Source organism: Pseudophryne corroboree, chromosome 2 (genome assembly GCF_028390025.1).
Source record: "Pseudophryne corroboree isolate aPseCor3 chromosome 2, aPseCor3.hap2, whole genome shotgun sequence".
In the NCBI taxonomy this organism is placed as follows: Eukaryota; Metazoa; Chordata; class Amphibia; order Anura; family Myobatrachidae; genus Pseudophryne; species Pseudophryne corroboree.
In genome coordinates, this window is record NC_086445.1 from 898,761,172 (window position 1) to 898,788,784 (window position 27,613).

A 27,613-nucleotide genomic window follows, 5' to 3' on the forward strand; every position below is an offset into this window, starting at 1 on the left:
CAGGTTCACAACATCGTATACATTTATGAAGTTGCCATTTTTATACAATATTATTCCGTTTTGGAAAATTTTCTGTTAGGATAGTGCACTTTTGTCCTTTTAAAAATGATGTCCCACACTTGGTCCTCTCCTTTCAGTGCATTCGGCACAAAGTATTAACATACTTAGGATTAAATTAATTGTACAGATAAATGCTGTGTAGTCTGAGAGCAGTCATTTGTCTTCAGCTACCCGCCAGTGTCTGGCCTTTCTGCACTAGAACAGGGATCAGTAAAAACTGTTTTGGCCTATTTTGTGCTCTGTGGGGGAACACTAATGTGGATGCATTCTTAGATGGGTCGATCCTTATAGCTATTGACCTTGTATATGGGAGGCATTGAATTCTTTTGCTATTCTTTAGATTGTAAGCTTGCATGCAGGAACCCTTACTTATTTGTCTGTTACATCCAGTCTCTATTACGGTGTTTCCAGTATGACAGTAAATGTTAGTAATACTAATCGCTGCTCCATTCTAGAGTGTCAGGGGAAGATAAAGTAACCAGCTGGCTGTCAGAGCCGCCAATCGTTGGCGAGATTGACTGTCGGAAGTAGAAGTAAATTAGCATCCTATTGCCTTTTATTTAATTAATCAAAGTCACAGATGATTGACAGCTTTGTCAACCTGCTCCTTAGTAAATCTACTCCTTAGTTTGCTGTATATCCTCCAGTAATAAGCGGAGTTGCCATCAGGAAGCATTGCACTAATGGATCACAGAAGGCTGCAAACAGAGCATTTCTGTACAGACATGGAAATCCTGTATCAAAGTGATCATTTCATGTCAGAGTTACACAAATGTAAAGTAGGGCTTGCAATATGGAAGTAGCATTAGAGCTGTTATATGGTTAGTCCTCCTTAAGCAGCTAGCCATTCTAATCATAATGAGCGGCATTAACTAATGAGATCTTTTTCCCGGCCTTCCAAGGACACCGGCACCAGAGCTGCGCTTCCCATGCACTTGTTTATTAGGATTATTTTACCTTGCCCACCCTACTACTTATTGATCTCTCTCTCTCTCTCTAATTGTGGGAACATCCTATTATTTCCTGAGAAATTCACACATGTTTCTTTGATTATTATTTTGAACTTAATTATTTTGTTTTGATTTTGGAAAAGTTCTAATAAAATGGCTTGTAATCAAATGCTAATTGTGTTGCTTCATTGAGAGTAAACAAAGCAGAGTGTGTTCCTAGCTAGCAGTAACATCACATTATGATGATAGTAAAAGTGCAGTTTCTTCTTCGGTGCATTAGTTGTGTAAACTAGACAAATCCAATAAGAGTTTCTGTAAAAAAAAAAAAAAAAAAGTTACTGTAAAGGGCAATCTAATATATTTCCTTTATCGTATTATGGTTACACAGAAAGAGAGAGATTGCACCCTGTATATATTGTAATTGCCGCTACAAATCAATTTTAGGAAATTGTATTGCACTAATGCACAATATTTAAACATGAAGCTATTGTTAATTTCTCTATCGTCCTAGTGGATGCTGGGTTTCCTGAAAGGACCATGGGGGGGGGGGGGGGGAATAGCGGCTCCGCAGGAGACAGGGCACAAAAAGTAAAGCTTTTCCAGATCAGGTGGTGTGCACTGGCTCCTCCCCCTATGACCCTCCTCCAGACTCCAGTTAGATTTTTGTGCCCGGCCGAGAAGGGTGCAATCTAGGTGGCTCTCCTAAAGAGCTGCTTAGAGAAAGTTTAGCTTAGGTTTTTTATTTTACAGTGAGTCCTGCTGGCAACAGGATCACTGCAACGAGGGACTGAGGGGAGAAGAAGTGAACTCACCTGCGTGCAGGATGGATTGGCTTCTTGGCTACTGGACATTAGCTCCAGAGGGACGATCACAGGTACAGCCTGGATGGTCACCGGAGCCGCGCCGCCGGCCCCCTTGCAGATGCTGAAGTTAGAAGAGGTCCAGAATCGGCGGCTGAAGACTCTGACAGTCTTCTAAAGGTAGCGCACAGCACTGCAGCTGTGCGCCATTTTCCTCTCAGCACACTTCACACGCTGTCACTGAGGGTGCAGGGCGCTGGGGGGGGGCGCCCTGGGAGGCAAATGTAAACCTATATACTGGCTAAAAATACCTCACATATAGCCCCCAGAGGCTATATGGAGATATTTAACCCCTGCCAAACTTCACTAAAGAGCGGGAGACGAGCCCGCCGTAAAAGGGGCGGGGCCTATCTCCTCAGCACACAGCGCCATTTTTTCTCTCACAGAAAGGCTGGAGAGAAGGCTCCCAGGCTCTCCCCTGCACTGCACTACAGAAACAGGGTTTAAACAGAGAGGGGGGGCACAAATTGGCGATATAAATATATATATAAAGATGCTATTAGGGAGAAACACTTATATAAGGTTGTCCCTATGTAATTATAGCGTTTTTTGGTGTGTGCTGGCAAACTCTCCCTCTGTCTCTCCAAAGGGCTAGTGGGGTCCTGTCCTCTGTCAGAGCATTCCAGGTGTGTGTGCTGTGTGTCGGTACGTGTGTGTCGACATGTATGAGGACGATGCTGGAGGAGGCGGAGAAATTGCCTGTAATGGTGATGTCACTCTCTAGGGAGTCGACACCGGAATGGATGGCTTATTTAGGGAATTACGTGAGAATGTCAACACGCTGCAAGGTCGGTTGACGACATGAGACGGCCGACAAACAATTAGTAACGGTCCAGGCGTCTCAGAAACACCGTCAGGGTTTTTTTATAAAAAACGCCCATTTACCTCAGTCGGTCGACACAGACACAGACACGGACACTGAATCCAGTGTCGACGGTGAATAAACAAACGTATTCCTCATTAGGGCCACACGTTAAGGGCAATGAAGGAGCTGTTACATATTTCTGATACTACAAGTACCACAAAAAAGGGTATTATGTGGAAGTGAAAAAACTACCTGTAGTTTTTCCTGAATCAGATAAAATAAAATGAAGTGTGTGATGATGCGTGGGTTTACCCCGATAGCAAATATTGGCGTTATACCCTTTCCCGCCAGAAGTTAGGGCGCGTTGGGAAACACCCCTTAGGGTGGATAAGGCGCTCACACGCTTATCAAGTGGCGTTACCGTCTCCAAATACGGCCGCCCTCAAGGAGCCAGCTGATAGGCAGCTGGAAAAATATCCTAAAAAGTATATACACACAGACGGTGGCTATACTGCGACCAGCGATCGCCATCAGCCTGGAGATGCAGTGCTGGGTTGGCTTGGTCGAATTCCCTGACTAAAAATATTTTATTGATATAGAGCATTTAATAGGATGCATTCTATATATATGTATGCGAGATGCACAGAGGGATATTTGCACTCTGGCATCAAGATAAGTGCGTTGTCCATATCTCCCAGAAGATGTCATGGACACGACAGTGGTCAGGTGATACAGATCCCATACGGCACATGGAAGTATTGCCGTATAAAGGGAAGGAGTTATTTGGGGTCGGTCCGTCGGACCTGGGGGCCACGGCCACAGCTGGGAAATCCAACCTTTTTACCCCAAGTTACGTCTCAGCAGAAAAAGACACTGTCTTTTCAGCCTCAATCCTTCCGTTCCCATGTGGGCAAGCGGGCAAAAGGCCAGTCATATCTGCCCAGACATAGAGGAAAGGGAAGTAGACTGCAGCAGGCAGCCCCTTCCCAGGAAAAGAAGCCCTCCACCAGTGGGGGGGTAGTCTCAAGAGTCTCAGCGCGCAGTGGGATCACTCGCAAGTTGACCCCTAGATCATACAAGTATTATCCCAGGGGTACAGATTGGAGAGTCGAGACATTTTTTCCTCGCAGGTTCCTGAAGCCTGCTTTACCAACGGCTCCCTCCGACAAGGAGGCAGTATTGGGAAAAAATTCACAAGCTGTATTTCCAGCAGGTGATAATCAAAGTACCCCTCCTACAACAAGGAAAAGGGTATTAGTCCTCCACACTATATTGTGGTACTGAAGCCAGACGGCTTGGTGAGACATAGTCTAAATCTGAAATCTTTGAACACTTACATAAAAAGGTTCAAATCAAGATGGAGTCACTCAGAGCAGTGATAGAGAACCGGAAAAAAGGGGACTATATGGTGTCCCTGGACATCAAGGATTACCTCCATGTCCAAATTTGCCCTTCTCAACAAGGGTACCTCTGGTTCGTGATACAGAACTGTCAATATCAGTTTCAGACGCTGCCGTTGAATTATCCACGGCACCCCGGGCCTTTACCAAGGTAATGGCCGAAAAGATGATTCTTAAAAGAAGAAAGGCATCTAAATTATCCCTTACTTGGACGATATCCTGAAAGGGACAAGTTTCCAGAGAACAGTTGGAGGTCGGAAAAGAACTATCTAAAGTAGTTCTACGACAGCACGAGTGGATTCTAAATATTCCAAAAATCGCAGCTGTTTTCCGATGATACGTCTGCTGTTCCTAGGAATGATTCTGGGCATAGTCCAGAAAGAGGTATTTCTCCTGGAGGGGAAAGCCAGGGAGTTATCCGACCTAGTCAGAAACCTCCTAAATCCAGGCCAAGTATCAGTGCATCAATGCACAGGAGTCCTGGGAAAAATGGTGGCTTCTTACGAAGCGATTCCATTCGGCAGATCTCACGCAAAAACTTTTCAGGGGGATTTGCTGGACGAATGGTCCGGATCGCATCTTCAGATGCATCAGCGGATAACCCTGTCTCCAAGGACAAGGGTGTCTCTTCTGTGGGGGCTGCAGAGTGCTCATCTTCTAGAGGGCAGCACATTCAGCATTCAGGACTGTGTTCTGGTGACCACGGATGCCAGCCTGAGAGGCTGGGAAACAGTCACACAAGGAAGAAATTTCCAAGGAAGTGTGGTCAAGTCTGGAGATTTCTCTCCACATGAATATACTGGAGCTAAGGGCAATTTACGATGCTCTGAGCCTAGGAAGACCTCTGCTTCAAAGTCAACCGGTGCTGATCCAGTAGGACATCATCATGGCAGTCGCCCACGTAAACAGACGGGGCGGCACAAGAAGCAGGAGGACAATGACAGCAAGGATTCTTCGCTGGGCGAAAGATCATGTGATAACACTGTCAGCAGTGTTCATTCCGGGAGTGGACAACTAGGAAGATTTCCTCAGCATAAATGAATTCCACCCGGAAAAGTGGGAACTTCATCTGGAAGTTTCCACATGTTTGTAAACCGTTGGGAAAGACCAAAGGTGGTTATGATGGCGTCCCACATGAAGCGCCAGGTCTAGAGACCCTCAGGCAATAGCTGGGACGCTCTGGTAACACCGTGGGTGTACCAGTCGGTGTATGTGTTCCCTCCTCTGCCTTTCATACCCAGTGTATGGAGAATGATAGGAAGGAGAGGAGTAAGAACTATACTCGTGGTTCCGGTTTGGGCCAAGAAGAACTTGGTACCCGGAACTTCAAGAGATACTAGAAAGGATCTTGATTCAGCAAGAATCATGTCTGTTCCATGACTTACCGCAGCTGCGTTGACGCCAGGGCGGGTGAACGCCGGATCCTAAGGGAAAAAGGCATTCCGGAAGAGGTCATCCCTACCCTGGTCAGAGCCAGGAAGGAGGTGACCGCACAACATTATCACCGCTTAGGTGAAAATATGTTCCATGGTGTGAGGCCAGGAAGGCTCCACGGAAGAATTTCAACTAGGTTAATTCCTACATTTCCTGCAAGCAGGAGTGTATATGGGTCTCAAATTGGGGTCCATTAAGGTTCAAATTTCGACCGGTCGATTTTCTTCCAGAAAGAAATTGGCTTCAGTTCCTGAAGTCCAGAAGTTGTTAAGGGAGTACTGCATATACAACCCCTTTTTGATGTCTCCAGTGGCACTGGGCGATCTCAACGTAGTTTGGGATTCCTAAAATCACATTGTTTTAAACAACTCAAATCTGTGGATTTGATATATCTCACATGGAAAGTGACCATGCTGTTGGTCCTGGCCTCGGCCAGGCGAGTGTCAGAATTGGCGGCTTTATCTCACAAAGCCATATCTGATTGTCCATTCGGACAGAGCAAAGCTGTGGACTCGTCCCCAGTTTTCTCCCTAAGGTGGTGTCAGCGTTTCACCTGAACCAGCTTATTGTGGTGCCTGCGGCTACTGGGGACTTGGAGGACTCCAAGTTGCTGGATGTTGTCAGGGCCCTGAAAATATAGTTTCCAGGTCGGCTGGAGTCAGGAAATCTGACTTGCTGTTTATCCTGTATGCACCCAACAAGCTGGGTGCTCCTGCTTCTAAGCAGACTATTGCTCGTTGGATTTGTAGTACAATTCAGCTTGCACATTCTGTGGCAGGCTTGCCACAGCAAAAAATATGTAAATGCCCATTCCACAAGGAAGGTGGGCTCATCTTGGGCGGCTGCCCGAGGGGTCTCGGCATTACAACTCTGCCGAGCAGCTACGTGGTCGGGGGAGAACACGTTTGTAAAATTTTACAAATTTGATACCCTGGCAAAAGAGGACCTGGAGTTCTCTCATTCGGTGCTGCAGAGTCATCCGCACTCTCCCGCCCGTTTGGGAGCTTTGGTATAATCCCCATGGTCCTTTCAGGAACCCCAGCATCCACTAGGACGATAGAGAAAATAAGAATTTACTTACCGATAATTCTATTTCTCGGAGTCCGTAGTGGATGCTGGGCGCCCATCCCAAGTGCGGATTATTCTGCAATACTTGTACATAGTTATTGTTACAAAAATCGGGTTATTGTTGTAGGAAGCCGTCTTTCAGAGGCTCCTTTTGTTATCATACTGTTAACTGGGTTTAGATCACAAGTTGTACGGTGTGATTGGTGTGGCTGGTATGAGTCTTACCCGGGATTCAAAATCCTCCCTTATTGTGTACGCTCGTCCGGGCACAGTACCTAACTGGAGTCTGGAGGAGGGTCATAGGGGGAGGAGCCAGTGCACACCACCTGATCTGGAAAAGCTTTACTTTTTGTGCCCTGTCTCCTGCGGAGCCGCTATTCCCCCCCCCCCCCCCCCCATGGTCCTTTCAGGAACCCCAGCATCCACTACGGACTCCGAGAAATAGAATTATCGGTAAGTAAATTCTTATTTTTTCAAAATTACGTAAAATCACCTAAATTTCATGAAACATCATAAAGCTAAGAGATCTTAATAAACACTCATGGGACATAATTCAGTTCAATGACCGTTGAATAGCGCCATGTGACACCCAATGAAGGGATTTCTTCTTGCACCCCCGGAGGGGTGCGAGCTGAAAACAGACAAAACTGGCGGGCACTTAAGACGGAGAATGCCCGTTCTCCCGACAAAACACCCTGTTTAGTCTGGGAGAATGGGCAGTCTCCGACTTACCACTGCACTGTATTGAATAGCTGCGGGAGCTAATTCCCGGCGCTATTCAACGGTTTTCGAATTGAGTTGAACACATGGAGTTCTCACCCCTCTGGCTGTGTCCAAGGATATTATCCTTATAAGACAGTACAAATAGTGGGATGCGTTCTGGATGCCAGCAGCTAGAATCTCGACACTGGTCAGAAGTCCCGCATCGGAACTTTGACACAGCTCACAATGCCGACATTGGGATCCAAATGGCAATGTATCTCAATCTCCAACAACTTTAACTATAGAAATGGTCACAGGTGAGACGTGAGACTTGTAAGCAGATTACTTACTAATTATAATTGCAAGATTCTTCTTAAATAAGGAGTGTGCTTCAAGTAAGTGTTTATCAATTATACAGTTTGTGATAGCTCTTGCTGAAGCATGGAGCAAATATCTTTAAGACTCATTGTAGTGGCAATAGGGAAGAATAAACAACCACAGTCCTGAGTGCTCCTTACAGTAGATTGCCCATGAAGGAGGATGGTAACCTTAATAAACAGCTGGGGAGTGAATGGCGGCCCTCACCTCACTTCAGAGAACAGTTCCCTGTGTGGATACACAGCCGTCTGTAGTCTGTCTCAGGAGACCACACATTTGAGTGATGTTGTCTCCATGTGCTGCTTCTCCAAAATGGCAATGTTCCATTATTGGGCAAGATAGTACAGAACTTGTCCAAATACCGATGTAGATTCAGTGGGCGTAGCACATAAAGGGGTGAGAAGCGCAGTACCCTTGCCAAAATCAGATGGTTCTTGCTTAATCTAACTGGCAGCTCCACCCACAATATGCCCTCAGAACACTTAGCCTAGGTGCAAGCGCCCTGTTGCCACCTGTTTACACCCATTCAGCCTCCGCTGGAGAAGTGACCTAATGGTGTAGGACTCTAATTCAGCTGTTGCTCCTTATTGCGTATATACGGTCACGGTGCATTGCAGTGCTAAAGTGCACAAGATCTGTCCACAAAACAGGGTTGCCCTTGTGGGCCTTTTCCCTCCCTGTGTCATTTTCCTGGGAAAGGCTGCACATAGTTATAGCTACAAGCTAACCTTTGTGATAAGGTGCACAGTACAGTGATGTCATGGTTTTATCTTGTTGTTATATAGTTTACCTCATCATATTTCAGCAGAGGTTTCCCTGTATGGTATAGTAATCTTCTAGCTGAATACTGACATTAATTGTGACATGGTTTTGTGAGAAATAGATCATGCCAAACTAATTTGATTAGCTTTTATGAGATAGTAAGCTACAATCTCAACCAGGGTCACGCAATAGATATGGTTTATCTGGATTTTGCAAAAGCTTTCTACACAGTACCTCACAGGAGGCTGATTTTCAAATTAAGGAAGCTTGGTATAGGAGATACTATTTGTACATGGGTGAGTAATTGGCTTGATAACAGGGAACAGCGAGTAGTGATTAATGGGATGTTTTCCACCTGGGCTAAAGTAATTAGTGGAATACCGCAGGGTTCTGTGCTGGGGCCACTATTGTTTAGTATATTTATTAATGACTTAGGAGAAGGACTAGTAAGCTCGGTGTCAATTTTTGCAGACGATACTAAAATACTTAGGGTTATCAGGTAAGATGTGGGGTGTCTTCAGAGCGATTTAAGTAAACTGGAAGTTTGGGCAATGAACTGGTGTATGAGGTTTAATGTGGTAAAATTTAAAGTTATGCACTTTGGGAATAAGAAATAACATGCAATATACCAATTAAATGGGGAAATAATAGGGGAAACTGTATTAGAAAAGGATTTGGGGGTGTTCATTGATAGTAGATTTAGAATCAGTACACAATGTCAAAGTGCAGCAACAAAGGGAAATAAGGTGTTAGCATGCATTAAAAGGGGATTGAGACAAGGGATGAGAGTGTAATGCTGCCACTGTATAAATCATTGCTACGACCGCATCTTGAGTATTGTGTACAGTTCTGGGCACCACACTATAAAAAAGACACATTAGAACTTGAAAAGGTTCAGAGGCGAGCTACCAAATTGATTAAGGGGTTGGAGGAGACACTGGACTTTGAGGAGAGGCTTTCTAGGTTAGATATGTTTACACTAGAAATGAGACGATTAAGAGGAGATATGATTAATATTTACAAATATATAAAAGGGCAATATGCGGAGCTATCAGGTGATTTGTTTACTAAGAGACCTCTACATAGACTGCACGGACACCCACTAAATCTTGAGGATAGGAAATTTTGTACTCAGCGCAGGAAGGGATTCTTCACTGTAAGGGCAATACGAATATGGAATTCACTGCCAGAGAAGGTTTAAATGGCGGACTCAGTCAGTGCGTTTAAAAATGGGATAGACAAATTTCTAATGGAAATTCAGGTTGAACTCGATGGACTACTTGTCTTTTTCAACCTCACCTACTATGTTACTATGTACTACAATAAAACCAAATGTTGCAATACAGTTGTACTATTGTACTACAATAAAACCAAACGATCTCCATGCTGACTCCAGTCACCATATACACCGGATTACAACACCTGGGACTTACTGTACCAAACAGATATTTATCCAGCGGCTTGCCAAACTTCTTTCTACAATTCAGATAACTAACAATCATCTTGGATATTTAGTGGAATTGCCATAAAAACGTTTGTCGAAGAGACTACAACAGGAACTGTTCCATGCTATGGTAATATCCTAAGATTTTGACAATCTGGAGGTCTAATTAGACCTGTGAGAAGGCATAAGCCGGCCCAGAAAAGCCCATATATACAGTGCAGTGATTATATATAGTGAGTCATTGCTGTTGGAAATTTATTTTTATCTATATATGATAGTTAATGTCCTAATAATATTTATGTTCTGTTAAACACATCAGTTTAATTCATGAGATGGCAACAGTGCTGGTATATATATATATATATATATATATATATATATATATATATATATATATATATATATATATAATTATATATATATATAAATACTGACATTAGTCTCTTGCCAATAGTAGATTCCAACTTGGGCCATGTAGGACAGCTTGCTCATCTCTCTTTGGTTAATGTTCTCAGGTACGGGGGCATCCTGCATCTATCCATTGCTGGGCGCCACACTGAACGGCTGGTATTTCCTTGCAACAGAAGTGGACGACATCTGCTTTAATTATGCCAAGAAAAATGTGGAGCAGAATAACCTGGCAGATCTCATTAAAGGTATTCATTATTCACTTTCTTTGTGTGTTTCAGGCCTTTATTATGCTGGATACGTATCAGTAATATGGCACTGGCTAATCTTCCTCTCTGTGTAATAAATGGATGCTTAGAGCTTCATGTGGAGTAGTGGTAAATCCAGCTGCAAGGTTATCATTTTGCGCCTTGGTAAAACAGAGTTGCTCTGAGTGGATGGGGATCTCCGCTCTAAATCACAGTGTGAAAATAAAGCTGCGAGGTACAGAAGCAGCCAGTGTTGGCAGTAGTATCGCAATATGGTTTGGTCAATGACAAATTTTCCCACGGGTAGCTGAATTTGCTCCTGACTGCAAATGAAGCCCATAATGTCTAAATGGAAGAGGATAAAGACACACCGGGTTTAGTTGTATTTTATGGAGGGCATATAGGATGACTAGTTTCACTAGCTATAACGTACTGCAGAGACCAGGGATGAAGTGCAGGGTATAGAGGATACCAGTATCCGCCACGATTTAGATTTATCACCACATGGGGACTGGTAACCTGGTCCTGATGGTAAAGGGAACAATTGATTGTGGAGCAAGTCAACTAAAAAATGAATTGTATATGGGGGTTATGGGGTTCCAGTAACAATGTCCACTGTGACTGCCGACATTCATAGGGGGAGATTCAAATGTTTGAAAAGTCAGTTGGGAGTCTGTTTTTTCCTATCTAATAGACAGGAAAAAACTGACACCCAACCGACTTTTCAAACATTTGAATTCCACCCATAATGTCAACACCACAATGTTGACATCAGAAATTCTCAGAATGCTGACAGTTAGGTGCTATGGGAGGGGGTTAAATTTAGTTACTGGGGGTTTGGGGATGGGGAGAGAATTCTCTCCTGAACCGCGTCTCTGCACAGGTCACCACCGAAGATGCTGGAAACATGGCTGTCGGACCTGTAATGTAGTGTGCTTCCTACCATAACCTGTAAGCTTAGGGGGACATTTACTAAGCAGTGATAAGAGCGGAGAAGTGAGCCAGTGGAGAAGTTTTCCCATCAACCAATTAGCAGCTCTGTATAATTTTATAGTATGCAAATTATAGATGTTTCTTCAGTTCTGATTAGTTGCCATGGGCAACTTTTCCATTGGCTCACTTCTCCACTCTTATCACTGCTTAGTAAATGCACCCCTTAGACACTTATTCCTAGAGTCTATGTATGATTAGCTATGAAAGATATTTACTTTTGACACATTCCAAAGTCAGGCTGTTCCAAAGATAATTGCAGTGTGCCTGAATTCATCTGCTGCTGCAATGTTGGGCATGGTTACCAAGGAGTACAAGGAAGCCACTTAGCCAAGTAGCATGACTACATATTTAATGACTGGCTTACTGTTCATCGCGAAATACATACTGTATCCCAGCGGTCGGGATACCGTCGGTCACATGACATATTCTAAATCTCTGTTTGTGAGGATTGGTTTATCGAGATACAAGTGATATATTGATTTAAATCCATTTTACAATTGCAGCATTTATTCAGACATAGGGAGATGATGTGAAGATCTCTAGAATTAGATTGTACTGTGATCATGCTAAAACTGTGCAATAATGTGGTACGGGTTGAGTATCCCATATCCAAATATTCCAAAATACGGAATATTCCGAAATACAGACTTTTTTGAGTGAGAGTGAGATAGTGAAACCTTTGTTTCTCTAACGTCCTTGAGGATGCTGGGACTCCGTAAGGACCATGGGGAATAGACGGGCTCCGCAGGAGATAGGGCACTTTAAGAAAGCTTTGGACTCTGGGTGTGCACTGGCTCCTCCCTCTATGCCCCTCCTCCAGACCTCAGTTTTACACTGTGCCCAGAGCAGGATGGGTGCACTGCAGAGAGCTCTCCTGAGTTTTCTGCCTAAAAGCATTTTTGTTTGGATTTTTTCTCTACTTTTTCACAGGGAGCACTGCTGGCAACAGGCTCCCTGCATCGAGGGACTGAGGAGAGAGGAGCAGACCTTCTTGTCTAAGATAGGCTCTGCTTCCTCGGCTACTGGACACCATTAGCTCCAGAGGGGGTGAACGCAGGTTCTTACTGGGCGTCCACCCCCGGAACCGCGCCGCCGTTCTCCTCACAGAGCTAGAAGAACAGAAGACAGAAGTCGTCAGGCGGCAGAAGCCTTCAGCTTCACGGAGGTAACGCACAGCACTGCAGCTGTGCGTCATTGCTCCCATACACCTCACAGACTCCGGTCACTGTAAGGGTGCAGGGCGCAGGGGGGAGGGGCGCCCTGGGCAGCAATATAAACACCTCTTATGGCAAAAGACAATATACATGTACAGGTGGGCACTGTACATGTATATAAAAGAGCCCCCGCCATATTTTTGTAAGTTTGAGCGGGACAGAAGCCCGCCGCCGAGGGGGCGGGGCTTCTCCCTCAGCACTCACCAGCGCCATTTTCTCTCCACAGCACCGCTGAGAGGAAGCTCCCTGGACTCTCCCCTGCTTACACACGGTGAAGGGGTGTTTAAAAGAGAGGGGGGGGGGGGGCACATAATTGGCGGATAACATATTATACAGCGCTGCTGGGGAAAAACCTTTTGTGTTGGTCTCCAGGATCATTGCGCTGGGGTGTGTGCTGGCATACTCTCTCTCTGTCTCTCCAAAGGGCCTTGACAGGATACTGTCTTCAGGAAAGGGGTTCCCTGTGTGTGTGAAGTGTGTCGGTACGCGTGTGTCGACATGTTTGACGAGGAAGGCTCGCTTAATGTGGAGGGGGAGTGCTTGAATGTCATGTCGCCGTCGGCAACGCCGACACCGGAATGGGTGGATATGCTGAATGTCTTGAATGCAAATGTTAATCTATTGCATAAAAGGTTAGACAAGGCAGAAGCTAGGGATCAGTCAGGTAGCCAGTCCATGCCTGTCCCTGTGGCGCCAGGCCCTTCGGGGTCTCAGAAGCGCACCATATCCCAGATCGATGACACAGATACCGACACAGATACTGACTCTAGTGTCGACTATGAAGATGCAAAATTACAGCCGAAGGTGGCAAAAGGTATTCGGTACATGATTATTGCCATTAAAGAGGTTTTGCATATTACTGAAGAACCCCCGGTCCCTGACACGAGGGTACACATGTATAAAGGGAAAAAGCCTGAAGTCACCTTTCCATCCTCATTTGAACTAAGTGAATTGTGCAAAAAGGCTTGGGAATCTCCGGATAGGAGACCACAAGTTCCCAAAAGGATTCTTATGGCGTATCCTATTCCACAAACTGATAGGATACGATGGGAATTTTCGCCTAAAGTAGACAAGGCGCTGACACGCTTGTCCAAAAAGGTGGCACTGCCTTCTCAGGATACGGCTTCCCTCAAGGAACCTGCTGACCGCAGGCAGGAAATTACCTTGAAGCACATTTACACTCATTCAGGTACTATTGCTAGACCGGCTATGGCGTCGGCCTGGGTTTGTAGTGCGGTTGTGGCATGGGCAGATTCCTTTTCGACGGAGATTGACACCTTAGATAGGGATGCTATTCAAATGACCATAGAGCATATCAGAGATGCTGCCTTGTATATGAGAGATGCTCAGAGAGACATTTGTTTATTAAGCTCCAGAATAAATGCTATGTCTATTTCTGCTAGGCGGCTCTTGTGGACCCGACAGTGGACGGGAGATGCCGATTCAAAGCGGCATATGGAGTCCTTGCCTTACAAAGGGGAGGAGTTGTTTGGAGACGGCCTCTCGGACCTTGTCGCTACGGCTGGTAAGTCGAATTTCTTACCTTATGTCCCCCCGCAGCATACAAAAAAGGCACCTCATTATCAAATGCAGTCCTTTCGTTCCAATAAAAACAAAAAGGTACGGGGATCGTCCTTTGTTGCCAGAGGGAAAGGTAGGGGAAAGAAGCTGCACACAGCTAGTTCCCAAGAGCAAGAGTCCTCCCCTGCCTCTGCAAAGTCCACCGCATGACGCTGGGGCTTCCCGGGGGGAGGCAGATCTAGTGGGGGCTCGTCTTCGGCTTTTCAGCCACGTCTGGGTTCACTCGCAGGTGGATCCCTGGGCATTAGAGATTGTTTCTCAGGGATACAGGCTGGAATTCGAAGACTTGCCTCCTCGCCGGTTTTTCAAATCGGCTCTGCCGGCTTCCCCGTCAGAGAGGTAGCTAGTGTTGGCGGCAATCCAAAAATTGTATATTCAACAGGTGATTGTCACAGTTCCTCATCTCCAGCAAGGAGAGGGATATTACTCGACCCTGTTTGTTGTTCCGAAACCGGACGGTTCGGTCAGACCCATTTTAAACCTAAAATCTCTGAACCTGTACTTGAAGAGGTTCAAGTTCAAGATGGAATCACTCAGGGCGGTCATCGCCAGCCTGGAGGGGGGGGGGGGGATAGGATTGGTGTCCCTGGACATAAAGGATGCATACCTTCATGTTCCGATATTCCCCCCTCATCAGGCGTTCCTGAGATTTGCAGTGCAGGACTGTCACTACCAATTTAAGACGTTGCCGTTTGGGCTTTCCATGGCCCCGAGGATTTTCACCAAGGTAATGGCGGAAATGATGGTGCTCCTGCGCAAGCAGGGGGTCACAATTATTCCATACTTGGACGATCTCCTCATAAAGGCGAGATCTAGGGAGAAGTTGCTGGACAGTGTGTCTCCGTCCATGAAGACGTTGCAGATACACGGCTGGATTCTCAATATACCGAAGTCCCAGCTAGTCCCTACAACACGTCTGACCTTTTTGGGCCTGATTCGATAGACAGACCAGAAAAAGGTTTTTCTTCCGATCGAAAAGGTACAGGAGCTCATAGCCATGGTCAGGAACCTCTTAAAACCAAAAAAGGTTTCAGTGCATCATTGCACGCGGGTCCTGGGGAAGATGGTGGCTTCATAAGAGGCCATCCCTTTCGGCAGGTTCCATGCGAGGACCTTTCAATGGGACCTCTTGGACAAGTGGTCCGGGTCCCATTTACGAATGCATCAAAGGATCACCCTGTCTCCCAGGACCAGGGTATCTCTCCTGTGGTGGCTGAACAGTGCTCACCTGCTAGAGGGTCGCAGGTTCGGCATTCAGGACTGGGACCTGGTGACCACGGACGCAAGCCTCCGAGGCTGGGGAGCAGTAACACTGGGAAGAAATTTCCACTGTCTCTGGTCAAACCTAGAGACTTGTCTCCACATCAACGTCCTGGAGTTGAGGGCCATATACAACGCCCTGTGTCAAGCGGAGGAATTGCTTCTGAGAAAACCGGTTCTGATTCAGTCGGACAACGTCACGGCAGTGGCTCATATAAACCGGCAAGGCGGAACAAGGAGCAGAGTGGCCATGGCAGAAGCAACCAGGATTCAACGCTGGGCGGAAGGCCATGTAAGCGCACTATCAGCAGTGTTCATCCCGGGGGTGGACAACTGGGAGGCGGACTTCCTCAGCAGGCACGACCTGCATCCGGGAGAGTGGGGACTTCATCAAGAAGTCTTCGCACAGATCACGGATCGATGGGGACTGCCTGAAATCGACATGATGGCATCCCGTCTCAACAAAAAGCTAAAGCGATATTGCGCCAGGTCAAGGGACCCTCAGGCGGTAGCGGTAGACGCTCTGGTGACACCTTGGGTGTTCAGATCGGTCTATGTGTTTCCTCCTCTTCCTCTCATACCCAAAGTGTTGAGAATAATAAGAATGAGCAGGGTCAGAACAATCCTCATTGTTCCAGATTGGCCACGGAGGACTTGGTACCCGGAGCTGCAAGAGTTGCTCACAGAAGATCCGTGGCCTCTTCCTCTAAGGCAGGACCTGCTGCGGCAGGGGCCCTGTCTGTTCCAAGACTTACCGCGGCTGCATTTGACGGCATGGCGGTTGAACGCCGGATCCTAGCGGAAAAAGGAATTCCGGAGGAAGTCATTCCTACCCTGATCAAGGCTAGGAAAGACGTGACGTTAACACCGTATATGGCGGAAATATGTTTCTTGGTGTGAGGCCAGAGCTGCTCCTACGGAGGAGTTCCATTTGGGCCGTCTGCTTCACTTCCTTCAAACAGGAGTGACTTTGGGCCTAAAATTAGGGTCCATAAAGGTCCAAATTTCGGCCTTATCCATTTTCTTTCAAAGAGAATTAGCCTCTCTTCCTGAAGTACAGACTTTTGTGAAGGGGGTGCTGCATATTCAGCCTCCCTTTGTGCCTCCGGTGGCGCCTTGGGATCTTAACGTGGTGTTACGTTTCCTCAAGTCACCTTTGTTTGAACCACTCAAAACTGTGGAGTTGAAATACCTCACGTGGAAAGTGGTCATGTTGTTGGCATTAGCTTCGGCTAGACGTGTTTCAGAATTGGCGGCTTTATCACATAAAAGCCCATACTTGGTTTTTCACGTGGATAGGGCAGAGTTGAGGACTCGTCCTCAATTTCTGCCAAAAGTGGTCTCATCTTTTCATATGAACCAACCTATTGTCGTGCCTGTGGCTACACGGGACTTGGAGGATTCCGAGTCCCTGGATGTGGTCAGGGCTTTGAAGATTTATGTGACCAGAACGGCTAGAATCAGGAAGACTGAAGCTCTGTTTGTTCTGTATGCGGCCAACAAGGTTGGCACTCCCGCTTCAAAGCAGACTATTGCTCGCTGGATCTGTAACACGATTCAACAGGTGTATTCTACGGCAGGATTGCCGTTACCGGTATCGGTTAAGGCCCATTCCACTAGGAAAGTGGGCTCTTCTTGGGCGGCTGCCTGAGGGGTCTCGGCATTACAGTTGTGCCGAGCAGCTACTTGGTCGGGGTCTAACACCTTTGCAAAGTTCTATAAGTTTGATACCCTGGCTGAGGAGGACCTCCTGTTTGCTCAATCGGTGCTGCAGAGTCATCCGCACTCTCCCGCCCGTTTGGGAGCTTTGGTATAATCCCCATGGTCCTTACGGAGTCCCAGCATCCTCAAGGACGTTAGAGAAAACAAGATTTTACTAACCGGTAAATCTATTTCTCGTAGTCCGTAGAGGATGCTGGGCGCCCGTCCCAAGTGCGGACTTCTTCTGCAAGACTTGTGTATAGTTATTGCTTACATAAGGGTTATGTTATAGTTTATTGGTTGAACCGTGGCTATGTTGTTATTCATACTTTTAACTGGGTAGTTTATCACAAGTTATACGGTGTGATTGGTGTGGCTGGTATGGATCTCGCCCCTAGATTTACAAAAATCCTTTCTCGTACTGTCCATCTCCTCTGGGTACAGTTTCCCTGACTGAGGTCTGGAGGAGGGGCATAGAGGGAGGAGCCAGTGCACACCCAGAGTACAAAGCTTTCTTAAAGTACCCTATCTCCTGCGGAGCCCGTCTATTCCCCATGGTCCTTACGGAGTCCCAGCATCCTCTACGGACTACGAGAAATAGATTTACCGGTAAGTAAAATCTTATTTTTCTGATGGCGCAATGTACACAAACTTTGTTTAATGCACAAAGTTATAAAAAATATTGGCTAAAATGACCTTCAGGCTGTGTGTATAAGGTGTTTATGTAACATAATCGATTTGTGTGAATGTATACACACTTTGTTTAATGTACAAAGTTATAAAAAATATTGGCTAAAATGACCTTCCGGCTGAGTGTATAAGGTCTATATGAAACATAAATGCATTCTGTACTTAGACTTAGGTCCCTTTGCCATGATATCACATTATGGTATTCAATTATTCCAAAATACGGAAAAATCCGATATCCAAAATAACTCTGGTCCCGAGCATTTTGGATAAGGGAGACTCAACCTGTATCTAGTCTACTGCAGCATAATTATTGCTTAGACGGCAGTTTCTTTATTGATTAAAGTAAGTGAAAATATGGCTGTAAACAGTAAAACATTTTTCTCATTAACCAGAATCCTTTTAAGATTCAAGTGCAGACAAGATTGTAAATTTCCCTTTTTTTTTATATCCTTTGTAAATGAATTAGCTGTACCAATGTACATAATGTTATGCTTCCAACTAGAACAGGAGTTACAGATACTGCCAGCCCGACATTGGGGCTGTACCAGACACTCTGGAATGTGGTTATGCCACTATATTAATATTCACCACAATTGTGCTGGGACTTTCTGTGGCTGTAGCCTGAAGCTGAGCTGGTAAGAGTTCGGTTTGACACAGCAGCTGCCTACTCACAGTATTGAGCAGACCTTCCTCGTGTCCCTCCCCAGCATTGCCTTTGCTTCCAGTGCTCCTTGTCTCTGGTCTCCCAGTCCGTTTCAGTCTCTAATGCTGTGTGCTTGCCCTTCATTGGCTACACGCTCGGTCAGTGCGGAACTGCCTTCTGCTGACCTACAGTACCTTCACTTTCCTGTAAGGGTACAGTGAGTTCCCCAACCCAAGCTCTAGTTCAGATCCTACCTAGCTTGTCTGTTTATTGCTCTGTTTTTTCCACGGATATGTGAACTTAAGTTACTGTGCCATTGATATGTCTTTACCTTTACTGTGTATATTCTCTGTATTACCGTGCTGAAACTTAGTGGCTCCTCAACAATAAAGCATAATAATGATAATTGAGCCCCTCTTTTCTGGGCACTGGGATTCATCAGGGCGTGTAGATGCTCCAATATAAACTGTCTGGCGGATAGGTCCACATGCGACGGCCTTGAGATGACTGGCTTCCTGCCGTCACTTAATAGCCATCACATGGGATTTCCAAGACAACCAAACAGAAGGGACCACACACAAGGTTAAGCAGTGGTCTATTAACAGGAAGGAAATCAAATTTGTCATTGTTCATTTCTGTACATATCAACCTGGAGCAGCTCTCTGCCTTGGCAGCAGGGTTAGCAAATCTCATGTGGCCCATCACACAGTGGCTTCAGTCACCCTGCTTTGGGCTTCACTTTCAATTGATTAAGGTCCTTTCAGTCATTGTATAGTTCATGTTGTTGTTGTTTTGTTTTTTTGTTTGTTGTGTTTTGTTCTGCTTTGCATTTTTTATCTTGTCTTAAAAACATACTAAAGAGGAACATTTAGATGTCATAGAGAAAACTATAAATATCTTGGAACTGTAGTTCTATCGTTGTGCTGCCCACTACAGAGGGAGATTACAAACCTTTATTGTGGGAGTATTACAAGGATTGCATACATATGGAGACAAGTGATGATTTACGCTCCAATCTTGTTTTTTAAATAATTAAGATAGACAGGAGTTTATGGAGTCTATGAAACATTGACAAAATGGGTGACTCTGGACCATGGGCCTGCAGGTTGGTGTTGGAGATGGCACTTAAACTGTAGCTTTAAATACTAAGCTTCTCTCCCCCCCCCCCCCACCCCCTCCCCGCCCCCCTTGCAGCCCCATAATGCCAGTGTTCTGTAGGTGCCTCATGGGGTAGGTAGTAGCCACTTGTAGGTAGTTTTTTCTTTACTTGCAACCTTTGTTCTTTTTTTGTGTTTTTTCCCCAGTAGGCAGTTAATATGACAAAACGGCCGGCGCTGACTGAGTAACCTTAATAGTATAAGCAGTTCGTAAATTTACACAAACCCCCCATCCCCCCGTCTATAAGCCCGGTGCCTCAGAGGATAGCTGGAGTTATATGGAGGGCAGCGCTCTCTGTCAGCGTTCTGATGCTTCTACAGGGAGAAAACGGCGCTGGTGAGTGCTGGATCCGGTCGGCGCGTCTTCCCGTACTTAGAGATTATACTGGCCTGAGGTAATTTCTGCAGCAAACAGTGGGTTAGACCTTGTAAGCTATACATGACCAGTGTAAGGTATTGCGCTGGACCAGGGTGCCCCTCACAGCGCCGCACTACAAGTACCACTGAGCCCTCCGGAGCGCAGCCTGTCAGAGCTGCGCTCCTACCCTTGTGCCGCCATTTCCCGCCGGTGACCCGCTTAACGGGGCACCGGCGTCATACTCCCCACTCTATCTTCTGGCTCTGTTAGGGGGGGCGGCTGTGCTGCGGGAGTGAGCGGTCGCCTCGTGGGCTTGCGATCATCACCCTCAGGAGCTCAGTGTCCTGACAGCGGAGATAGGAGCCATTAACCTCTAGAGTTGGATCCTACTCCCCCATACCCCCTCCTGAGTCCCACGAAGCAGGGAGGTTGTTGCCAGCAGCCTCCCTGTACCTAACTCTTTTAAAAAAACAAAACAAAACTAGAAAAATTCCTAGGAGCTCCCAAAGCTGTGACCGGCTCCACCGGGCACATTTTTTAAACTGAGTCTGGTAGGAGGGGCATAAAGGGAGGAGCAGCCCATACTATTAAACTCTTATAGTGCCCATGGCTCCCAAGAGACCCATCTATACCCCATGGTACTAAATGGAACCCCAGCATCCTCTACGGACTACGAGAAAAGGATTTACCGGTAGGTAATTTAAAATCCTATTTTTTTTATTTTTTTTTCATTTAGTTCTACCTCTGCACGCTGGACCCAGGGCTGGCATGCACCTACACTCTTTTAGAGGGTGCAAGATGTTATCACTGTCCCCGATGGCGGTGCCATCTTATAGGGGGTCTACAGCGGTTCCTCTGAGGAGGAAGGCTCTACACTGCAGTCAGAGTAAAAGCTGTGAAGGGACGTGGCCTAGGGCGTTTAGTCTCCCTCTGCTGGTCTGCCTGCCTGTGGTCTTGTCTTGGAAGCTACAAGGAGCTGGCAGCTGCAGTTACAACTCTAAGCATGGGGATCCTTCAGCGTTGGTGTCTGGAAGGTGCCTTCTGGTATCCCTATGCTTCTCTCCTTTGTGGCAGTTGGTAGTAGCATGCTGGACAGCTAAGTATCTTCCTGTCGCGTGTTATTTATTTTTTTACATTTCATGTGAATCTGTGTATTTGATTCACCGCCTGTGGTTCACATTCTAGTTATCCGCATTGCTATGTCGAGTTGCTATGTGTTCGAGTTGCTCTGCTAATATGGCAGAGTCTGCCTGGGCTCAGATTCTCGGCCGGTCAGTGTCTGACATAAACAACCGCTTGTTCTTCAGTGGAAGAAACTGGCTAAGGTCACTGCTGTGCTGTTTTCACCGCCGCAGGATCTAGTTTCCCCTTCATCAGGGGTGGTATGGTTTGCATTGCTAAATCAGGGCACATGGGTCCATCCCGCCACAGTCCTGGCTGAGTGGAGTTTTTGTGATCTCCCCATGCTTCTCACAATCCACAAATATACTGGCTCCTGACATACACTTGTAAGGGAGGGTAGCTCAGTCAATGTCTGATCCGCCCGGGCCTAGAACCATGGATCGCAAAGTTTTCCTCATATATGGCACATTGAGGAACCTCAGCTGCATGCAGGCCGCAAATGTCTTCCATCTTCCCAGGGTCCGCTGGAGGTTCAGATTCGTAAGAGGAGGGAGGGCAAGATTCCATTTGGGACTTTTTTCCAGAAGGCAAGGATTTGGGTTCTTCCTTGGGTCAGGGGATTGAGAATCTCATTATTGTGGTCGCAGGTCCCTTACCTGCTTGGACTTTGATACCTAAGCAGAAGCAGGTTCTTTCAAGCGTCGCCTTCTGACTTTTCTGCTCTTATTCAGAAGGCTTAGGTACACCTGATAGAAAGTTTTCTATTCCTCATATATTTGCTTCTCTACCGTTAGTCCATGTGGCCCAGTAGGAACAGTATCCCTGTGTGGTTGTCCAGTGGCGTGATTTGCAAAGCACATTGTTCTCCCGTTTCAGGACTTTGTGTTTTTAGAGATCCACTGCACAAGAAGTTTGTTTTGTTTCACGTCTTTCTCTATTTGTTTTAGGGTGGTTGTCTACCTTTCACTGACAGCAGCGTTGGTGACTCAAACCATGGAGGTTTGGGCTGACAAAGTCATCACTAGACTCCAAAAGGATTCCTTTCTGGACTAGGTACAGCAACTACAGAAAGTGGCGGAATATGTTTGAGACTGTGCATGGTGGGGATCACGTGACACACTAGTCTTGGCTACAGCTGTCGCTGTTCCACACTTAGTATGCGGATTCTGTATCCAATCGTTCCTTGACAATGCTTCCTTTTGGTGGGGATGTTCTGTTTGGGACTTAGATGCTATTATTTCCCAAGCCACTTGTGAAAACATTTCTTTTATTCTCTTTTATTCCTGACTGGTCTGCGTGTTCGTGCATTTTGTTCTTCATTTCATGGGGGAGCACCCTCTAGAAAACCTTCTGAAAATCCAGGTCTTTCCTCTGCAGGGGTTCTGCACTAAGGATCGTTTTTCCGAGGGTCCTATAGGTGCTTGGGGGCCAAGGCTACTGAGAAGCATAGCCCTAATGGGGTCTTTACCCATTCAGTACCGTTGGAAGTAGGTGTTGCCAACTCCAGTTTAGGGTCCGGTGGGTGGAGTCGTCTTCCGACGCCTGGATGCTGGACACCTGTTCTAGGGGTTCCGCAATCGACCACAGGCGCACTTTATGTCACCATTTTTTCCCTCAGTTTATAAAAATGTGGAGAAGACAGTGACCTTAGACCAGGCTATATTTTCTCTGTTTTCATAAGGGGTTCCAGATGATTTAAAATCTTTGTGCCTTAAACACCAAGCTTTGGATGGATCATGATCAAATGGAATCTCTTTGATTGGTGATCCACAGCATGGAGGCCAACAAATGTATAGCCTCCCTTAACATCTGGGACATGTATCTTCATGTGTTTACTTGGCCAGGTCATCACTCACTTCTCAAGTTCGCTGTCATCTCAGATCACTATCGGTCCCAGGCCCTATGATTCAGTTTGGCCACGGACCCGTGCGCTTTCCCATAGATCATGGAGGTAATGGTGAGCCTGCTGAGCAAGTATGGTATTGCGGTCATCCCTTATTTAGTTAATTGCTTGTTGCCTATTTGCAGGTGCGCATAGACTGCGTGGTACAGGTCCTTCAGGATCACAGCTGAATCCAGACTTTTGAAAGTCTCACCTAATGCCTTGTCAGCACCTGAGGGTGGTTTTCACCACCTCTCTGTAGCTGATGTTCCAGAGCTTTGTTATGTTCTCTGTACTTGGAACCCAGGAGATAGGGTGGCAGCAGAAGAGTTCCAAGTACAGATGCGTGAAGCTGCGACAGAACTGGGGTACGCAACAATACCTAACGAAAAACCCTGACTCCGTTGTCCTTCCCTAGTGGTCGGTTAATGCCTGCGAGACTATGGTTTCTTGGGCCCACGGCAGCCGCGTTTGAACGGGCGGATTAGGTCTGCCCGAACTCCAATGCCCCCCCGGTCATAGTTGGTGACAAGGCGTTAACCGAGACAGAGAGAGAACAAGGGGAAAACTAACTAAGACAGACTCAAAAGCGAAAGGGGAAACCACAGAAGAAATTAAACTAATTTATGTGCGGCGCGGTGGCCAAGAAAAAACTTAACCAAAGTAACGCTGCCCAAATGCCAAATATGAATCCGTCGTAGTTCGGCAAGGACAACAGTGGCGGAACCTCCGCAGAAAACACAACGGCAAGATGATTAGAATAATACGGATTCAGCCGTAAGGTGCGGCAGAGCCGCTACTCACGACACCACGGAAGGTGCGTGCAGGAAACGACCGGAACCCAGAGGCTTCGGACACCAGACCACTCCACTGGAAGACAAACTCGGAGGACAGCAGGAAACGATCCCTCAGACCGTACTCTGGAAACTGGACACAGAACACTGGAGTACACAAGCTGGATGCAGGAACACATCAGAGGCAGGAGGACAGGTTCCACTTGAAGCTGCTGACAGGGACCCGGAACAAGCTTGCAGGAAGCTAACCAAGAACTGGAACATACAGGTAACATAACAAACTTCTATCACAGACGCTGGACTGCAGGGCTAGCTGGGTAATAAGGAAACCATGCTCCAATCAGGATGGCTGGAAGCTAGGCACAAGGTAATGGCCAAAATACTGGCAGGTGAGGCTACACAGACCAGAGCCAGATTGCAGTACACAGACTCACCACATAATGACCAAATATCTGACAGGTGAGGCTTAACACATAGAAAACAGGCTGCAGTTACACAGACTCATCACAGGCGGCCAACAAGAGTCTTCTAAACAAGTACAAGAGAAATCCTGGCATGCAAACAGAAATATAACATAAAATTCATGAACAGAAAGCAAAATATGAATTAACCACTGCTTGTGGTTCATAACAGTACCCCCTCCTTAAGAGTGGTCTATGGACACCCCACAAAAGCCAAGGGGAACAGAAACAGAAGTATAACATAAAATACATAAACAAAATGCAAAACAGCCGTGGCTCATAACACTTTGTTTCTCCAGGGGTTGGTAAAGAGAGTACTGTGCGCACCTCATCTGTCAATCTTGCTGTTCATGAAGCTGATGGGAACAATGGTCTCCATTACGGGACCATTCAGTACGCTGGGTTCCACTCATGGGAATTGTAGTAGGAGTTTTTCCACAGTAAGTCGGGGTGTACAAAGTCTCTCTCATCTCAGCTTCTAGTTCTATCTGCTCTCCGTTGGCTGGTTTCCAGTCATCTCCTCCAAACACGATGCTTGGTCACTCTAAATTCAGTTATTGTGGCCATGGACGGGAGTTTTCTAAGATTGAAGTGGAGGGGGCGGCGGCAGCGACATTACATATTCAGCTCCGAAGCCTTTGGTCACTGTTGGTAGACTCCTCAAACGATCATTTTGCTCGAGGTCCAATCCTTTTTTCTGGCTCTCTTGGAGGCCCATTCAGTCCTGGTTGGTGGCCAGTTAATATTCAGTCAAACTACGTCATTGATGTGGAGTATGTAAATTGTCTTGAAAGCACAAAGAGCATAAGTAGCCTGTATCCTTTACTGGGTACAGACCTTTGTTTTCCGGCACTCTCAGCAGTGTTCATACCAGGTGCAGGAAATTGGAAAGCAGAAGCACGTCTCTCCCAGAGGAGTGGTGTCCTACTCCAGAGGTCTTCCAACAGTTTTTTCCAAAGTAGGGCCTTCCTGTGGTGAATTTCATAGCCTTTCAACACAACTTCTGCTTGAGATCCAAGAATACACTGGCTTTTACAGTGGTGGTCTGACAGTTCCATGGGTATTTCGAATATTGCCTTGGATAATCAAGCACATCAAAGCTGAACGTACTATGGTAATTGTAGTGGCTCCAGATTATCCACACAGGTTGTAGTACGCCAACATTCTCAAAATGTTGGTAGGTCCCGGGTGGCGACTGCGACTAGACCTGCTGCAACAAGGTCCATTTCTACACAAGGACCTTCTTCAGTTGGCTTTAACAGCCTGGCTTTTGAAATCAAGTTTTCAAAAGCTGAAGGTTTTTCTTTCTCTGTACTATGTACCAAGCTGCGAGCCAGAACCCAGTTTTCGTCTTGCAATTGCCACAGAGTATTGAAATGTTACATCTTGTGTGTGAACAGAACACTGTTCATATTTCCAAGTTTCACCTCTCTAGTCTCTTGCCTTCCTTCAGGGAGGTTTGGGGGCCTGCTTCCACCCAAATTTCACCGGGTTACTGCTACTCCTTACTGGACTAATTCAAAGAAGTACTGGCATTATATGGTTGTAGGGGGGAGGATCTTAGGAACTGCGAAGCTGCAGTTTAGTTTAAGTGCCATATCCAGCCACAACCTGTAATCCCACGGTCCAGTGTCACCCAGCCTGCTTACGAGAAAATAATTCAACGGTTTGTTATCATCATTTCTATTATTTTATCTATAGTCCATTGGTTTCTGTGCTTATATTAGACATTTTGTTTTCTTTTGTTCTAGAATTAGATTAATTTGTTTAGCCTCAATATTTGTTAACCAGCTCACACTGTAATACAATTAATGTTTTCTGTTCAGTTGCTTAAATTTATTCAAATTTTCTTTTAGTTGTTAAAGTTCCCCAGAAAACACTGTTAATGGATGCGCTGAAAGAAGAGTCTGGCATCATTTATGATTTTTGCATGTGCAATCCTCCTTTTTTTGCCAACGAGATGGAAGCACAGGTACCATGATCACTAATCTCTGTTTTTCATTTCTTATTGTGATTGTGAATTCATTAAACAATATTGGAAGGACTATTTCAGCGTTTTAAAGAGGGATTTCTACTTACAGAATTCATACCTTTATAAGGATATTTCCACAGTTACCATAAGTAGGTAAAATGAAGTCTTGTATAGAATACTTTCTCTAACGTCCTAGTGGATGCTGGGGACTCCGTAAGGACCATAGGGAATAGACGGGCTCCGCAGGAGACATGGGCACTTTAAGAAAGAATTTAGATTCTGGTGTGCTCTGGCTCCACCCTCTATGTCCCTCCACCAGACCTCAGTTTGAATCTGTGCCCGGATGAGCTGGGTGCTGTTCAGTGAGCTCTCCTGAGCTTGCTGTAAGAAAGTATTTTGTTAGGTTTTTTATTTTCAGGGAGCTCTGCTGGCAACAGACTCCCTGCATCGTGGGACTGAGGGGAGAGAAGCAGCCCTACTCTCTGCAGATAGGTCCTGCTTCTTAGGCTACTGGACACCATTAGCTCCAGAGGGATCGTACACAGGATCTCACCCTCCTCGTCCGAACCCAGAGCCGCGCCGCCGTCCCCCTCGCAGAGCCGGAAGACAGAAGCCGGGTGAGCATAAGAAGCAAGAAGACTTCGAAAGCGGCGGCAGAAGACTCCAGTCTTCACTGAGGTAGCGCACAGCACTGCAGCTGTGTGCCATTGCTCCCACACACACCCATATACTCCGGTCACTGTAAGGGTGCAGGGCGCAGGGGGGGGCGCCCTGGGCAGCAATTAGGACCTCTTGGCAAAAGTTTTGCATATATACAGTTGGGCACTGTATATATGTATGAGCCCCCGCCAAAATATTGTACATTAAAGCGGGACAGAAGCCCACCGCTGAGGGGGCGGGGCTTCTTCCTCAGCACTCACCAGCGCCATTGTTTCTCCACAGCTCCGCTGAGAGGAAGCTCCCCAGGCTCTCCCCTGCAGATACACGGTAGAAGAGGGTAAAAAGAGAGGGGGGGGCAAAAATCATTATAACAGCGGCTACTGGGTTAACATTAAGTTACTGTGTTATTCCTGGGTTATATAGCGCTGGGGTGTGTGCTGGCATACTCTCTCTCTGTCTCTCCAAAGGGCCTTGTGGGGGAACTGTCTTCAAAAGGAAGGCTATGTGGAAACAGAGCGGGAGCAAATGAATGTGGTGTCTCCGCCGACGGCGCCGACACCTGATTGGATGGATATGTGGAAGGTTTTAAATGATAATGTTAATTCC

General features: G+C 46.3%; 1 protein-coding gene across 6 annotated transcripts in view; it reads left to right on the plus strand.

The window, feature by feature from the left end:
* The window catches only part of METTL16 (methyltransferase 16, RNA N6-adenosine), a 271,853-nt gene that overhangs the window by 178,840 nt on the left and 65,400 nt on the right, over positions 1 to 27,613 (plus strand). For all 6 annotated transcript variants that reach the window (XM_063956028.1, XM_063956026.1, XM_063956030.1 and 3 more), the window contains 2 exons: positions 10,379 to 10,519; positions 26,232 to 26,347. In XM_063956028.1, coding sequence (XP_063812098.1) covers positions 10,379 to 10,519; positions 26,232 to 26,347 — 257 coding nt within the window. The remainder of the gene's footprint in view (positions 1 to 10,378; positions 10,520 to 26,231; positions 26,348 to 27,613) is intronic.